The sequence below is a fragment of the Rutidosis leptorrhynchoides genome, chromosome 3, assembly GCF_046630445.1.
Source record: "Rutidosis leptorrhynchoides isolate AG116_Rl617_1_P2 chromosome 3, CSIRO_AGI_Rlap_v1, whole genome shotgun sequence".
Lineage (NCBI taxonomy): Eukaryota > Viridiplantae > Streptophyta > Magnoliopsida > Asterales > Asteraceae > Rutidosis > Rutidosis leptorrhynchoides.
This window is the reverse complement of record NC_092335.1, coordinates 91,748,441-91,765,244: the sequence shown is the minus strand read 5'-3', so window position 1 is coordinate 91,765,244 and position 16,804 is coordinate 91,748,441. Positions and strand designations below refer to the sequence as shown.

At 33.5% G+C, this 16,804-nt stretch overlaps 2 protein-coding genes across 2 annotated transcripts; both read left to right on the top strand.

The window, feature by feature from the left end:
* Positions 1 to 3,307: 3,307 nt before the first annotated feature.
* On the top strand, positions 3,308 to 5,892 carry LOC139896473 (cytochrome c oxidase subunit 6a, mitochondrial-like). Its single transcript, XM_071879115.1, has 4 exons — positions 3,308 to 3,464; positions 3,787 to 3,893; positions 4,015 to 4,057; positions 5,605 to 5,892. The coding sequence occupies exons 1-4, from the start codon at positions 3,347 to 3,349 to the stop codon at positions 5,640 to 5,642; spliced, it is 306 nt and encodes a 101-aa protein (XP_071735216.1). The 5' UTR covers positions 3,308 to 3,346; the 3' UTR covers positions 5,643 to 5,892.
* A 904-nt stretch (positions 5,893 to 6,796) lies between these two features.
* On the top strand, positions 6,797 to 8,851 carry LOC139896472 (cysteine desulfurase, mitochondrial-like). The gene is made up of 2 exons (XM_071879114.1): positions 6,797 to 8,256; positions 8,570 to 8,851. Exon 1 carries the CDS (start codon positions 6,880 to 6,882, stop codon positions 8,236 to 8,238), a length of 1,359 nt encoding a protein of 452 aa, XP_071735215.1. The 5' UTR covers positions 6,797 to 6,879; the 3' UTR covers positions 8,239 to 8,256; positions 8,570 to 8,851.
* The last annotated feature ends 7,953 nt before the right edge of the window (positions 8,852 to 16,804 follow it).

Here is a 16,804-nt window from a genome sequence, read left to right as displayed (position 1 = left end):
TAGTACTTAGAAAAGTGAACAGAGTTCTTAGATTGACTTGGCATTCTAAGATAAGTAAAGTTTCTAAAGTATAGTATAGCATTTAACAATTAAAGGCAACAATTAAAGGCACTATAGTCAAGGAAAGTTGTAGTCCTACATTGCTAAGGTACCTAATTGTATAAGGCACACTTAAAATGCAATCATGGTTCTCTAGAATAGCACTGCTCTGATACCAATCTGTCACACCCCCCAAAATGGACCAGGGGTAATTGTGACCAATCATATCATAACACAGTTGTATAAACGAGAACGACTCTATATGAGACTTTTTAAATAAAACCTTTGTTAATAAAACAGCGAAAGCAGTAATACATGTTTACATTATTATTAAAACGTAAAATAAATGTTTATGAACTAAAATATAATATGCGATGTGGACTCTATGCAAGCATCAAACCTATCATCACAAAGTTGCAAACAGCTAGCTCAATCATCACCTGAGACAAAACATGCTTAAAGTGTCAACCAAAAAGGTTAAGTGAAATTCACAGGTTTATAAATAATATCCAAAATTTTAGACCACAAGATTTAGTTTAAAGTTGATTGATATAGAAATATCAATCTAAAAGTGTTGCTGCATTTTGTAATATCGCTACTAAACAAGTTTACCCTATGACACCTTGTACTGTCAGTGTCGTGGAATCATTATTATGTAACCAAAGACCAACGGTCGAATGGTTAGAGACGTTACTCTCAATAGGCCTACTCACAATAATTAAGTTTGCATTTAAACGTAGCAATTAACGATATTACGGTAGGGATTTAGCATGAATCAAAGCATGACAGCATAGTTAACAATTTAGTACTTGTGTCTAAGCGTAAAACAGTTATAAAGCAAGCATGTGTCTCACCCCAAAAGTTATAAAACAGTTATGAAACAGTAAAAAGTGGGGCTTTGAAGTTCACCTTAGTAGCACAAAAGAGTATTCCACGAAAGAATTGAACGGAAGGACGTGACCGAGATCTCAACCTAGAGATAGAACGTATGATCAGACATTGCCTAACAGACAATAGTATATAGTACTATATTGATAGTAGTGGTTCACTAAAGAATTTCCATTTTCGGAAGGTTACTATTTATGGAAAGTTTTCACTTATAGTAATTTTCCAATTTTAGAAAGTTCGGGTTAATCTTTAGCAAGATGTTGTACAACTCTACTCAAACTTCGTTACTATCAAATAAGTCAGGAATGACCAGATGTAACCGGGGGCCCAGGATTCTTGACCAGAATCTAAGTCATGGCATTCGAGATCCACAAGCTTACCCATAAATGGCAACCTAGACATCATTCACTTACGACCGTGAGTAGCGATGAAGTTCACATGAATTATACATTATCTTTGATTAACCTTCACTTTAGGTGTATACACACAACGAATTATTAATGTACTTAATAATTATATATGTGATAATATAACCTAAGTTTTATTTAATATTTAGTTATTATACCTTAGTATGTCTTATATATATTAAATATAATTACCTTTAAATAAATACCTAAATTACTTCAAAAATAATAGTGTTTTATTAATCGAACATTATTCAAAAAATGTCTAAATAATAAATTAAATATCTAAAAATTACATACATAATTTTTATAGTCTTAGTTAATCATATAGATTAGTAGAAAAATTTAAGAAAACGTTTTTATTATATTTTTGTATTTATTTTTGTTTTTACCCTTAATGTATTCACAAAACAATTTTAATTCTACATAATTACTAAATAAACCCAAATAATTATTTTTATAATTTTTATAAGTTTCTATCAGTCTAATAACCTGTAGAAAAATATTTAATTTTTTTTTATTATTTTATATTTATTCTTAATTTACCTTCGAATTACATAATAATAGAGTTTAATTATATAATAAATATCAATTTGACCCAAGTAATTATTTTTATAATTTTTTCAGATCTATATAAGTTTTAAAAACTCAGAAAAAAATTATATATATTTTATTTTTGGTTAAAAGTATTTATTACGAATTTTACATTGTTTTTACGTTTAAACACTACATAATTCGTATTTAATTATAAATAATATTCCATAAATTATCAAAATTATTTTTATGCATCATAACACTTATAATACTAATTATAACATATAAACATAATTAATTTCGAATTTTATAAAGAATATACAATAAATATAAATATAAATGACAATATTAAAAAAAATTAATAAAAATAGAAAGTACCTCAAATTTTCTTCAAGGTTTTGAGAGAATAACTTAAGTTTTTGTGTTTGGCAAGAAAAAATGAATGAGTAGCCATGTATTTATAGGTAAAAAATGGTTGGTGAAAAGGAAAAATAAAATAAAATAAAGGTGACAATTTTGACAAAATAATAAAAACATGTTAAAAATATTTTTAATAAGTTTTTGTTTTTGAAAATATTTAGTCAAAATTCACGGGCTCATTATTTAATTTATAAAAAAAATCTTATTTCTTTTTATTTTTATTTTTTTATAAGCTAAAAATATATATAATGATTAAAATAACTTATCATTTAATTAATAATTATGTTATATATAGTTTTAAATATAATACGGATTAATATTAATATTAACTAAAGTTATTTTATATAATTAGTGTAAACTTTAGTTAACAAAAAGTGTCGACTAAAAATAAATATTTGATCAACGTCGAATTTAATTATATATTACGTATGAATAACAATCCTATAGGCAAATTAGTCAATTCAAGTATGGAAATATGAGAATTGTTATATATTACATGTACCTCACAAAATATACAAGTGTGCAAATACTGTAGTGTACAAGAAATAATAGCAATGAGGTCCACCTTGTTGTCCACCAAATAATCGTGGCTCCCCTCACGAAGCCTTCACAAAACACTTTCACAGTTTAGTTCACTTTAACGCTATGGCTCTTGATATATACGTATCTTAGACTTTACCTTAGCAATCTAACTAAAATGAAAAAAAGTATATGATTCACTTCAAAGAAAGAAATGTCTCTCAACCAGGTCAAACTGGTCAGACCAGCTTGTTCGGCTTCGAACACGGTTTTAACTCACTGGATTACATAAGAGCAAGAACATAGACGATTTCAAACATCAAAATTATCAATCAACTTCCTCATATAATTGCGACAAAATGGGATAGAATACCAAAAAAAAGTTCTTTTACTTTTTCAAAGGCCTCATGAGATTACTGTGTTAATCCAGTAATCTGTTATTGGGCCTAGGCCCTAGAGGTTCGGCCTACTATTTAAAAAAAAAAAAAAAAAACTCCATCATTAATCTTCCTTTCATCGGAAAAAAATCATTTCAGTGAAAAATGGCGTCGGCGATTGTGAGATCTACTCTTCGAACGGCTCTACGCGGTGGCCAGCGCGTGAATCCGGTGGCTTCTAAGCGATCATTTTCCTCCGGTGCATCGGTTGAAGAAGAAGCTCGTACGATCATCCCTTTTTCTCTTCTATTGCAACAACAATTACAATAACCATTACAATTTACATTTCCTGCGCTTCTATTACTTTTTTTTTTTTTTTTAATCTTATTCCATCCTTAAGAAGATTTACTTACTGTAAGACCTATATGTGCTGACCCATCGTATAATACTCAATCAATCTGAAGGAATTTTAGCTTTGTCGGATCTAGGGTTTCGTTCATCACATTTTCATGCATTTTAGGGATTGAATTTAGGAGTAGTTGAATTCAGTCTTTCTATATCGAAATTATTATTTAAACATGATGGATTATGTGTTTATACAACAGGTGAAGCAGCCAAATGGGAGAAAATAACTTATGTAGGAATTGTTGCTTGCTCGATTCTTGCAATTGTTAACCTATCCAAGGGTCATCCTCATTTTGAGGAACCTCCTGTAAGCTTAAAAATAATATTTGGTTATTGTAACATTTCAGTCGTTTGTAATCAAGTTATATCGTTGAAAATTCACTACAGGCTTTGTTGATATCTTATGTTGTGTATGTATGCTTGTGCAGGCTTATCCATACATGCATATTCGCAACAAGGAGTTTCCATGGGGTATGCTTTTTGTTACCCTTATCCCACCTAATGGATGTTTTGCTTCACTATACTATTAAAATCCGTTGTTTAATTATTTAGTAATGTTTTTTCTAAGTCAAGTTGACGTCTTTGAATCTCATGTTATCATCACCATAGGACTTATTAACCTAGTCGAAGTTTTAGTGACCATTTTGTGTTTTAGAGGTTAGGTGGTAATCGTATTGGTGTTTATCGCTTGATTGGTTTCATGTTTCTGGTTACTATGTATTGGTTGTGCATGTAAGTTGATGTTGCTTGTATTTTTTGAGCTTCATGAAACTAGCAAATGTTATATTTGCATGTATAGAACCTGTTTTATGTATAATGAAAACTAAAACACTAAAAGTAACTTATTTAATCGTTGATGGGATGTATAATCAGTTCAGTGGCACATATATTTATTTAAGTGGCATCTGAATTTGACAACATCAGTCACAACACTTGACATGCCATGGTTCTTCGTTATGAAGATGTAGTTTAAGGATTGTTCGATAGGAGGTTCACCTTTTAGCATCTAATCTAATATATAATATTACGCCATTACCTTTTCTTGCGTGTTATATTAAGTTGGGTAGTCAATATTTCCATTTGGTGCATACATGGTTCTTATTAACATAGAACTTTGATAGAACAATCTATATGCTGGAGAAAACTTTGCTTCCGTTTTGTGGATATGTAGGGATGCGCCTATCCTTTCTAAGTTGAACCCACTGTTGCAGAAAACCCCGATCAATCCTCGATTACTCCCTTTCAAGAACAGTCCAATCCGATTTTCCAATATCTGTTTAATTGATTGGTCAACGCCGGTTAATGGGTCAACATCGGAGTTGTTGGTCAAAGTCGGTCAAACTCAAAATTTTACTAGCCTGACCCAACCGACTCGGGTCTCGACCCAACCCGTTCGACCAATTTATATTCTGACCCATTTCGACCTATGACCCGTTTTGACCCAAACCCATTTGATCCTTGACCTAACCCGACCATCTCGTCCCGTTTGCCAGGTAGAGTACTGAGGTAGACTACAATTCTGGACTTGAGGCATACATACCTAATTTACCAAAGATTATGTTTGTTAACAGTCTTTTTTTTTTCCTTTGTTGCAAAATAATCCATCTTTTGCAAGCTGCCGTGCTGTAACTCAAGGGGATAGAATCTTTGATCGAACATCTAATGTTCTAGCATCAATTTTGGAGTCTTTATCATTTTGTTACATTCTCCACATATACTTTCATGTTTGATTATATATTTATAGTAGAGTTGAATGCTATTCAAGTATGACGTGCTGTTTATAGTACTGATCAACGTACACTTCACGTGATAGAGTAATTGCTTCAAAGATTAGAACCATTTGCTTTTACAATATTTTGTGAAATTTGTTTAATCACGCTTTTGTATCTAAGTTTGTAGGTGGTGGGTAGATAATAGATATTGGATCTTGATTATTCAAGAAATTAATTGGGATATGTTACTCATTATCCAACTGTTTGAGATATTGAGGTTGTTAACGCTTAGTGTTCCTTTTTCAGGACCTGATGGCCTCTTTGAAGTTAAGGAACACCATTGATGCCCTGATAAACCTTGAGGAGGGCATTTGATAATAACGATCTTGAATCTATTTTACTTGGTTTACTATTGTACTTATCTAGACTGCATTCTCATTGAGGTTGTTACTTGTATTTGCATATCTTTGCAAAGGAAATTGTTACTTTATGCTTAACACCTCAGTATTTCTTTTCTGGAAAATAAGAATTTGTGTACAGCATTGGTTCGACATTTTTTTCATATTTGAATGATTTCAAATCATTGAAAGCTTACTTATAAATATTTTATAGGCTTAGCAAGCCTCAAAAGAAGCTTGATTTTTTAAGATAGCGATACCAATTATGAGATTGAAAATTGGTGTCAAGATTGAATAAGTAACTTTTACAACCTTAACTGAATTTGGATCCTAACAAAACAATGCAACTCTGATCATACACGCTTTTATATTTGATCCACTCTTGGAAGTTAGTTTGTCACGTGTTTTGTTAAGGAAAATATATACTCGTAGTATATTTCGCTGAGGGTTTATATAACCCACGCTTACACTATTACGGAGTAGTTATTTTCTCCAAATAATATATTTCGCTGAGGGTTTATATAATTCACGGTTACACTATTAGTGACTGAAGCTTGTGGGGTAAGTCAGAATGTTCAAACAGCGGCTAGGCATGTTCTGGATTGTGGTGGCGCCATGAATGTTGATTATGTTGTTTTGCAATTTGGCACAGTTGAGATTGATTCATGTAATCTTGATGCTTCGGTTAAATGTGGGGTGTTTACTGTTTAGTGGTGGTGGTGGTTCTCATAAGAAGGTTGGAAGGGAAGGCACAGTTGAGATCAAATGAAGTAATATTGATTGATGCTTCAGTTATAAGTGGACTAAAAATTGTTCGTAGTGTGATTCTCATAAGATGAGTGGAAATGAAACATTACCCAATGGGGATTGTACATGGACAGAAATACCCTCACATGAGTGAAATAAACGACAACAAACTAACACCATTTGAATCCGGAGTCTAAATTGAAACGAATTGAAATTTGGAGATCATCCACATCAATTTTAAACTTTAAGGTCATCCACCCAATTATATGTAAATTTAGGGACCAATGACACTATTTTTTATTTATTAATCTCCAAACTTCAAAGATGAACGGTTCTGAAAGTGCCACGTGCAGTATGGTGAGTCGGTGACCGCCATTGAGGTATGTAACCCTAGCTTCTTCCACGATTTCCTCATTTTCATTCGCAGAACCATAACATGGCCTCCAAAATTGTCGCAGTTGCCGTACGCCGCTCGTTATCCCCCAAAGTCCTAACCTCCATCCGCCCTTTATCCACCGCCGCCGCGGCGGTGGCAGAACCCTACGATCCATCTGACGGAATCTCAATTAAAGGAGTAAAAATCTCCGGCAGACCGCTATACCTAGATATGCAAGCAACATCACCTGTCGACCCTAGAGTACTCGACGCCATGCTCCCTTACTTCCTTTCACAGTACGGTAACCCTCACTCACGCACACATCTTTACGGTTGGGAGTCCGACGAAGCTGTGGAACTCTCACGCGCTCAAGTCGCGCGTCTAATCAACGCGTCTCCTAAAGAAATCGTCTTCACCTCCGGCGCAACTGAATGCAACAACATCTCCGTGAAAGGTGTAATGAATTTTTATAAAGAGAAAAAGAAACACGTCATCACTACTCAAACTGAACATAAATGTGTATTGGATTCATGTCGTTATTTGCAGCAACGAGGGTATGATGTTACCTACTTACCAGTGAAATCAGACGGTTTAGTTGATTTGAACGAGCTCCGATCGGCGATTCGTACGGACACCGGATTGATTTCGGTTATGGCGGTTAATAACGAAATCGGCGTGATTCAACCGATGGAGGAAATTGGTGAAATTTGTAAGGAGTTTAACATTCCGTTTCATACTGATGCTGCACAAGCGTTAGGTAAAATTGAGATTGATGTTGATAAGTGGAATGTTAGCTTAATGTCGTTGAGTGGACATAAAGTGTACGGACCGAAAGGCGTAGGCGCGTTGTATATGAGACGTAGGCCCCGAATTCGAGTAGAACCGCAGATGAACGGTGGTGGTCAGGAGAGAGGAATTCGAAGCGGAACGGTTCCGACTCCGCTGGTGGTCGGAATGGGGGCCGCGTGTGAGGTTGCAATGAAGGAAATGAAGTATGATGAAATTAGGATTACGAAATTGAAAGACAGGTTGTTGAATGGAATTCGGAGTAGGATTGATGGTGTGGTGGTTAATGGGAGTGAAGAAAGGCGTTACGCGGGGAATTTGAATTTGTCGTTTGCGTATGTGGAAGGGGAGAGTTTGTTAATGGGATTGAAGGAAGTTGCGGTATCGAGTGGGAGTGCGTGTACGAGTATTAGTTTGGAGCCTTCGTACGTGTTGAGGGCGTTAGGTGTGGATGAAGATATGGCGCATACGTCGATTAGGTTTGGGATTGGGAGGTTTACTACTGAAGCAGAGATTGATAAAGCGGTTGAGTTAACGGTTAATCAGGTTGAGAAGTTAAGGGAAATGAGTCCGCTTTATGAAATGGTTAAGGAAGGGATTGATATTAAAAGCATACAATGGTCTCAACACTAATAGGTGTTTATTTACAAGGTATAAGTTGTAACAATTTGTTATGATGATGAGTTGTTAAATTTTGATTTTTGATTGAATTTGCACTTTGGAAGTTTAATATAACACGCTTGATACTGATATGATTGTTAGACTGCAATTTAGTATGAAATGTCTGATTTTCTAGGGATGCACTTGCAGCTTTATATTTATATTAGATGTTAATTATTGGTTTGCAATTGAATATTTATCCTTTCATGCTTTTATTGATTTATAATGGAATTCAAGCTTTGTTGAAAGTTTGTTGTTTTGCGTCTACTTGACACCAACTGTGGGTTTACTGGTGTTTTTGCAGTGTGGCCCTTTGATGGAATGATGCTTAGACCGATAAACCTGGAACAAACGACTAACGTAAACGATGTAAGGATCTTAGAGGTATACTGGGATCCTTTTCTTTTGTTTCTTTTTGATTAAACACTACAGGTTGATTATAGATGTATTTGTGAGAAATAAGGCTATTTACAGTCAATGGATCTACTAGATGTTATGTCTTTGAGTGTTGGTATAACTCTGTCATCTATCTTCTTGTATATACTATGGTGTTTGGTATATTCTTTTGTTAAGGTGTTCTTTTTCAGGATTTGATGGTCATTATAACGATACTACAATTTAAACTCTATAAATGATGTATGTAAAGTCATTTTCTTATTAAAAGCAGACTTAATATATTGTGTGGTGCTTGTAATATTGTGATGCAACTCGATGCAATATAAATGTTACACAGCAAACCGCGATTGGACAAGTACAATTTACTGTCAAGCGGATTAGGTTTTTTTCGGAGAGGGCGAATATTTAGATTCTGTTTTTGAGTAGTTTTTTTTTTTTTTTTTTTAATGTGTATTTCAAGATGATCAACAAGGAAAACTGTAGTGAAAAAATAACAAAAAACTTGAAAAAAATGTCACATTTACTACTAGTGGAAAATAACAAAAACTTGAAGAAAACTGTTTTGGGCGAATCCATTATCCCCAACTCTGATTTTACACACAGTACCAAAACTAGCTTAAGAATTGCTACATTCTCGAGATTTTTTTTAATGAAAAGGAAAGGAAATAGACGGATTAAAAATTAATAGTGATTCTCGAGTTTTTATTTTAAGCGGAAAAGAGGAGAGAAGATGATTAGAAAGGATAGTATATTAATATTTTGTTAACAATACCTTCCGCCCATATTTGGACAGATTGGAAGGATAATAAAACACTCTCATCCCTTTTCTGAGGGTTGGAGGAGGAACCATGACCACTACATTGAACACCCAAGAAAATGTTAAAACTCCATTGCACGATTCTTAGTATCGAAGATTAACAATTATCTTTGATTTAATAGGGTTAATCCAGTTAGACAACATATATTTTGCATTTATTAAAATGTAGGCCAATGCTCCAATTAGGAATGAAAAATTGGTTTCGAACTTTGGATATCTACGTGACAAGTAGAATTATCCAGAGGGTGATATGTAATTTTTGGATTATTTGTCAAGAAGAAACATTCCACGTAGGATACAGGGTGTTCTCTGTTTTAGACAGAATGATTAAAATAAAATTACAAACTTGTGTAACTAGCTAGTGATATTACCAGAATTTAACAAGTGGATGGCTATTATGAGACATTTGCAACTGATTAGGCGGGTAAACGGGACAGAAAAAAAAAAACATGAACAAACAAATTTCATATTTCAACAACAAATATTTATCTTCCTGTGCTTGAATTCTGCCTGCATTTTGTACACGCATTTCGCATCTCTTCCCAAGGTACATTTGTTTTGCTAATGCTCTTGTTCTTCATATATTTCATTGTTTTACATCCACCAATATTTTCAATGTTCCTTTCAGAAGTTTCATCAAACCTTACATTAATTAACGATTCAGTTTTCTAGCAAATTGTCTTATCAAATTTGTGTATTTTAGTATTAGTATTAGATTTATGTTATATCATTTTCTTTAAGTACCGTTATACATGCATTATCAATTTTTCTTAAGTAATGAAATGGTTTATTCCTACTTAATCATTCATATGAGCGATGTGAATATATTTTTGATTGTTGAACGTAACATGGATTAGGAGTTGAACAGCTTAAAATGAAAAAGAACACCCGACGTCAGGAGCAATCTAATTCATTACAAAATGGTAAAGATCCACGATCCATGAATAGAGTATTCCATGCTCTCAATCAACGCCAGCGATGGAAAAATGTTAGAAAAGTTCTGCCCAACAAAAAGCAAGGTTCTGGAAAACAAATTATTGGTAAGTTCATTTTCATTTTGTTTTAATCTTATAATAATCTAAACCGGTTCAAAATCAATTTCCAAATATGATAGCAGAAACAGAAAATTGATTCATTCAATATTATAATATCAAAATATGTATAACTATGACCAAAATTAAGTGAGGCTTGTACTATTTGATATGCCTTAACATGTTCAAAACATATCAGATTGAAAGAATATGATTCGTATAAAACGTAATACATGCAGATTTCCAAAGGTTTATGAAACCATGGGTACGAATAAGGAACCGACTTTTCAAAATTTTTGCAGATGAGGGGAGTAGCGAACCCAAATCGGACAAACGTAAATCACAAGAGATTCAGTCTGATCCTAATAGCAACAAATCCAAAGTAAGTTCAAGTAACATGTTAATTTCTGTTTACTTTCATGTAACCAACTCAAAACTAATGGAGTATGTTATATTTGTTTACCAGATTGAACAAACAAGTACCGAATCTAATGCAATATCATCCAAAGCCTCAAAAAAGTTTCGAATAAGATCTTTAATCGCGAATGAAATGGCCAAACGACGTGGGGTAAATCGTTGGCGACGCGCATCTTCCCCGACACGTTCATCATTACGGAGAACAAACTCAAGAAATAAAATAAAAGGCGCAATCGAAAGTGGGAAAAAAATTAACTGTGAAAGCCCATCAACTATTAAGAAAAAAAGAAAATGTGATATATGTGCAGCCATGTTAACTGTAAGTTACTTGAAACAAAAAGGACTTACAAACGAAAACAATTTCGATGAACAAGATAACGAAGAAGAGGAAGATGAACTACCTGCAACTTCCCAAGTATCAGATGGTCATGATACACATAACTTACATTCCAAAATCGGATTAACAAAGTCTTATTCGTTCCCGATCGTTGGATCATCAAAAACGAAAGATTTCGAGCTAGAAGAGTTTAAGAAAAAGATAAAAGATTGTAAAGATTTGCATACAACCAAGGAGAAATTCATTCTACCACTGAACCAGTTGGATCCTGGTATTTTAAAACCAATGCTAACAAAGCCATCGTCTTTTAGAAGCTCGTCTACATCTTCACAAAAGGACAAAAAACAAACGACGAATAATTCCAAAAGTCTTAAACAAAGATTTGGTTTTGCAGTCAAAGACAACCGAAAGGAAAAGCGTAGGATTCTAATGGACGCGGTTTTTCACAAAATACCTTACGGACGTAGATCTTCTAAAGATCCGAAAAAGATTAGCCCCGAAAGGCTTAAAAGCAGAACTACTGCTAGTAGTAGCAGAGTTGATCAATCGGGGTGTACTGAAAAAACACATAGTTTAAAAAAAACGTCGTCCACTAGTGAAGCAATGAGCAAGTATCGTAAGTTATTAAGCCAAACGTCGACTAGAGATGAAAAGTTACATGCGAATGATCATAAACCAAAGCTGTTTGTAGCAGGGGAAAATTGTCATGGTTCGAGTAGTAGAATGACACATAAAAGGATTCGGTCGTTACCGAATATTTGTCCTTGTGATTTTAAGGATAATAATGAGTTCCCGGTTAAACCGAATATGGACATGAATGTAGGTTTATCGAATGCGATATTCGATGAAGAAAAGTTTTCGGATCATTTTGTATATGCAGAGAGAAGAAATTTCCCAACTTCTGTGACTGAAGGTGGTAGTGCAGTTAATTCTGTTATTGATGAAGAGTTTGACCGCCAAAAAGAAACTAATCGGGTTAAAAAAGATGAGGCCGTCGATAAGGGTAAAAAATTTAGCAATGATCAAGAAGAAATTGACCACAAAAAAGAAACCGATTCAGTAACCAAAGATGAGGTTGTAGATGAAGATGTAGGAGTGGGTCAAGAAAAGTCAAATAGTCAAGAAAAAATCGATAATGAGCCTCGTGTTGTGATTGAAACTGAGAAAGAAAAGGACTTTAGTGATATTCTTGGAATGTTTAAACAGGCTTCTGATGAACGAAAAAAACAGAACGAAGAAATGGATCGAAAAGTGTCCAAAAACACATCGATTGACAAACACCATGATGCTCACAAAAAGGTTGTAGCTGACCAAACGACTTTCGATCATCAAGAAAAAGATAAGCCAAGGGTAATCAATGATTCTGGTGTTAATAACGAGCAGGGAATGAACAAAAACATAGATGACAACAACATTAATCTGGATCATCAAGAAAAAGACCATGTGCCATTAACAAGTGATTCTAAGGATGAATGTTTTGTTCAAGATTCAGTAGTTGAATCATCTTCTGTAGTCAACTTATCCAACTCTCCATTAAAAGGTATGACCAATTTCTTGTTTCATTAATATTTATTCATTGTGGTTGTTACATACTCGTTACTATTTATAATATCTGTCCTAAAACAACTGTTCATTTGCAAAAATTAACTATTAAATATCACTAAACTCTTAAATTTACCTAGATTTCTTACTCTCAATTACTCGTATTTTAAATAAATTCAGTCAAACTTACTTCAAATAAAATATAAGGGCGAAACTGACATTTACCATACTTATCTTGAATCTTACAAAAATCTTTTTACGTGACACTTTTTTTTGGGACGGAAGTAGTAATATTAATGGTACTATTATCTTAATTCTAAAATCAGGATCTATTATCTTAATTCTTACATTCATTCTTGCAGATTTTTCTAGCGAAAATCGGCAGCATATATCGTTTAACATGGATAAGCTATCAACACATGACAAAAGACCTTACAATCAAAAAGGTCTAGACATGATTTCAATTGATTCTCAAATGATGGAAACTGGATTTATGCACTTGAAAATCGAGTCACTTAAGGACAACGCCGAATTCCAATTCGTAAAAGAAGTGTTGGAGCGTTCTGGTTTTATTAAGAACGATCTCCTAGGGGAATGGTATTCAACGTTCCAACCAATCGACCCTGTATTATTCGAAGAAGTCGAAACTAGTTTCCTACAAACTAAAAATCTTGATGACTTGGATTCGATGAAAGATGAGGACGTTGTTGAAAAGATCATAAACGATCATCATCTTCTTTTGTTCGATTTAGTTAACGAGGCGTTATTGGAGCTTCATAATAATACTTTCACATATTGTCCTCATCCGTTGACTTATCGTTCAAAGGTCCGACCAATGCCTGTTGGAAATCGTGTTTTAGAAAAGGTGTGGGATATTGTAACAAAGTACTTGATCTCGAAACAAGAAGTACAAGCGTCGTTAGATGATGTAGTGAGCCGGGATTTATTGAAAGGGGATGGTTGGATGAATCTGCAAGCTGATGCAGAATTTGTAGGTATAGAACTTGAAGAGATGATTACTGATGATCTTTTAGATGAACTTGTTTTTGATGATTTATTGATGTAAAACAGATTTATTTTTTGTTCAAGTTCATGAACATTACAGTATTTATCTACAGTATAATCTAATCTAATCTAATACATTCTTATAAAAGACTAATCACATGATATCATTAAGTAGCAATTACTAAGCTTAAAAAAAATTCAAAACAATAAAGAAATTTTTTTAAGACATCTTGATGATGTCGTTAAAAAAATTTAATTATATTAAATAAAAATTAAGAAATTTTTTAAAAAATTAGCTTTTGTTATGCAGCAATCCAAAAGTTCAGCTATTTATTAAATTGAACAGAGTATGCTTCGAAACCCAAAACTTTTTGCACGTCAACTGATATCAAAGAGTATTTTTGATACTGCAACACTCCATCTCTTCACTCTCATATCTCCATCTCAAATTTCATCTTGATCTTCAATTTGAGATTCTTCTCCAATGTGGTTTCTGTTGGAAATTTAGTGTAATTGAGGGATTTAATCTACACTTGTAAATGGGTTAGGAGGTACGGAGTGTACACCCATTAAGTGATAGATTGCCCGGACCCGAAAGTGGTTTTCCATTATCACAAATTTGAGTGATTACGGAAGTATTATTCCTGCACTAGGTGAGACATCTCCATCGTGGAAATAAAACAAACAACTTTATGTAAAGGATTTGTTTTAGATTTGAAAACGATTTCCTAGATTTGGTTGTTGGAAATAAAACAAACAACTTTATGTAAAGGATTTGTTTTAGATTTGAAAACGATTTCCTTGATTTGGTTGTTGGAAATAAAACAAACAACTTTATGTAAAGGATTTGTTTAGATTTGAAAACGATTTCCTTGATTTGGTTGTTGGAAATAAAACAAACAACTTTATGTAAAGGATTTGTTTTAGATTTGAAAACGAAATTAGTTAGTGAAACATCTCCATCGTGGAATAATACTTGTTTTTGGGTGCCTATAAATAAGGACTATCATTTATGAGAATGATATATACGAAAAACACCTTAATACTCTTATGCAAAAGAGTTCTTGTTTACTGCCAATAACAAGAACTAATCTCTGTCTTATCCCAAAGTGATATTCGTGTAACCCAGGCAATAAGGGTCGAATAATTACTTTCGGAAAGTGATACCACGATTCAGTGATTTATCCGGCTATCGATTATTTTACCCTACACGAAATTTCAATAAAACCTCCAACAATCGAAAGTAATTATTTGTTATAATCGATGGCGGCTACGATGAAACACATGACGACGAATTTCTCCAAACTTGATAAGTTTGAGGGAATTGATTTTAGGAGATGGCAAAAGAAGATGCACTTCTTTCTGAGCAGTATGAGTGTGGTGTACGTACTCAGCACACCAATTCCTGAAGATCATGGTGATGATGCTACTGTTGAACAAATTCGGAAAAGGTGCAAGTGGGAGAACGATGACTACATCGCTAGAGGTTTAATCCTCAATGGTATGGCTGATTCCCTTTTTGATATTTACCTAAATGTTGAATCTGCTAAAGAACTATGGGACTGTTTAGAAACCAATTATATGTCTGAGGATGCTTCTAGTAAAAAGTTCCTTGTGAGTAATTTTAATAATTACAAGATGGTCGATTCTAGACCGGTCTTGGAACAATACAATGAGCTCATTCGTATACTTGGTCAATTCACACAACATAAGATGAACATGGATGAGTCTATTCAAGTCTCAAGCATAATTGATAAACTACCTCCATCTTGGAAAGAATTTAAACATTCTTTGAAACATAAGAAGGAGGAGTTAACTCTTGTTGAGTTGGGTAGTCATCTGCGTATTGAGGAATCCCTCAGGTTGCAGGATAATGACAAGCCAAAGAGCAACGAAGTTGCTGGTACGTCTGTTGTCAATATGGTGGAACATAAAAAGTTCACTAATAATAATGACAAAAAGGGAAAACGTAAACATCAAGGTAATAACAAAGTTGATCCTAATAAGAAGTCTAAATTGACTTGTTGGAAGTGTGGTAAATCTGAACACTTGAAGAGGGATTGCAAGGTTATTTTTGGCACTAACAATGCTAAGGGATCTAGCACAAATGGTTCGGGCAATGGTTCGAACAACCAAGCCCCAAAAGGTCAGAATATATTTAATAATTCAATTGAGAATTATTATGTTTCGTATATATCTGAGATTTGTTTTGTGCAGGATGATGATGTTGCGTGGTGGGTTGACTCTGGAGCTACTATTCATGTATGTAAGGATAGATGTTGGTTCAAGACTTACGAGTCGGTGACTGATGGATCAATTCTTCATATGGGAAATGAGTCAACAGCCTCTATTCATGGACGTGGTCGTGTGGATTTAAGTTTTAGTTCTGGAAAGATTGTTTCTTTGTTTAATGTTTTGCATGTACCACAAATTAGAAAAAATTTGGTTTCAAGTAGTATGTTGAATAATTGTGGTTACAAGCAAGTTATTGAATCTGACAAGTTTGTTCTATCTAAAAATGGTTTATTTGTTGGATTTGGTTATTTGAGTAATGGAATGTTTAGACTAAACATTGAACATGTAAGTGTTGATATTGCTTGTATGTCTACTACTAGCATAAATAATTCTATTCTTTGGCATGCTAGACTAGGACATGTACACTTTAAAAGAATGCAAGATATGTCTAAAGATGGATTAATACCGGCCTTTGATATGAACAATGAAAAATGTAAAACGTGTATGTTGACAAAGATCACTAAGAAACCTTTTCAAAATATACATCGTGATACTGAGATTTTAGAATTAATACATAGTGATTTATGTGATTTGCATGCTACTCCTACTTTAGGGAACAAGAAATATTTTGTAACTTTTATTGATGATGCTTCTAGGTTTTGCTATGTTTATTTGTTACATACTAAGGATGAAGCATTAGATAAATTTAAAATATTTAAAACTAAAGTAGAATTACAACAAAAGGCTTTGATTAAAAGA

Coding starts and splice junctions, on each gene's coding strand:
- LOC139896473 (XM_071879115.1), top strand. CDS start 3,347: ATGGCGTCGGCGATTGTGAGATCTACTCTTCGAACGGCTCTACGCGGT. Junction 3,465..3,786: donor ATCGGTTGAAGAAGAAGCTC/GTACGATCATCC, acceptor TTTATACAACAG/GTGAAGCAGCCAAATGGGAG. Junction 3,894..4,014: donor CTCATTTTGAGGAACCTCCT/GTAAGCTTAAAA, acceptor ATGCTTGTGCAG/GCTTATCCATACATGCATAT.
- LOC139896472 (XM_071879114.1), top strand. CDS start 6,880: ATGGCCTCCAAAATTGTCGCAGTTGCCGTACGCCGCTCGTTATCCCCC.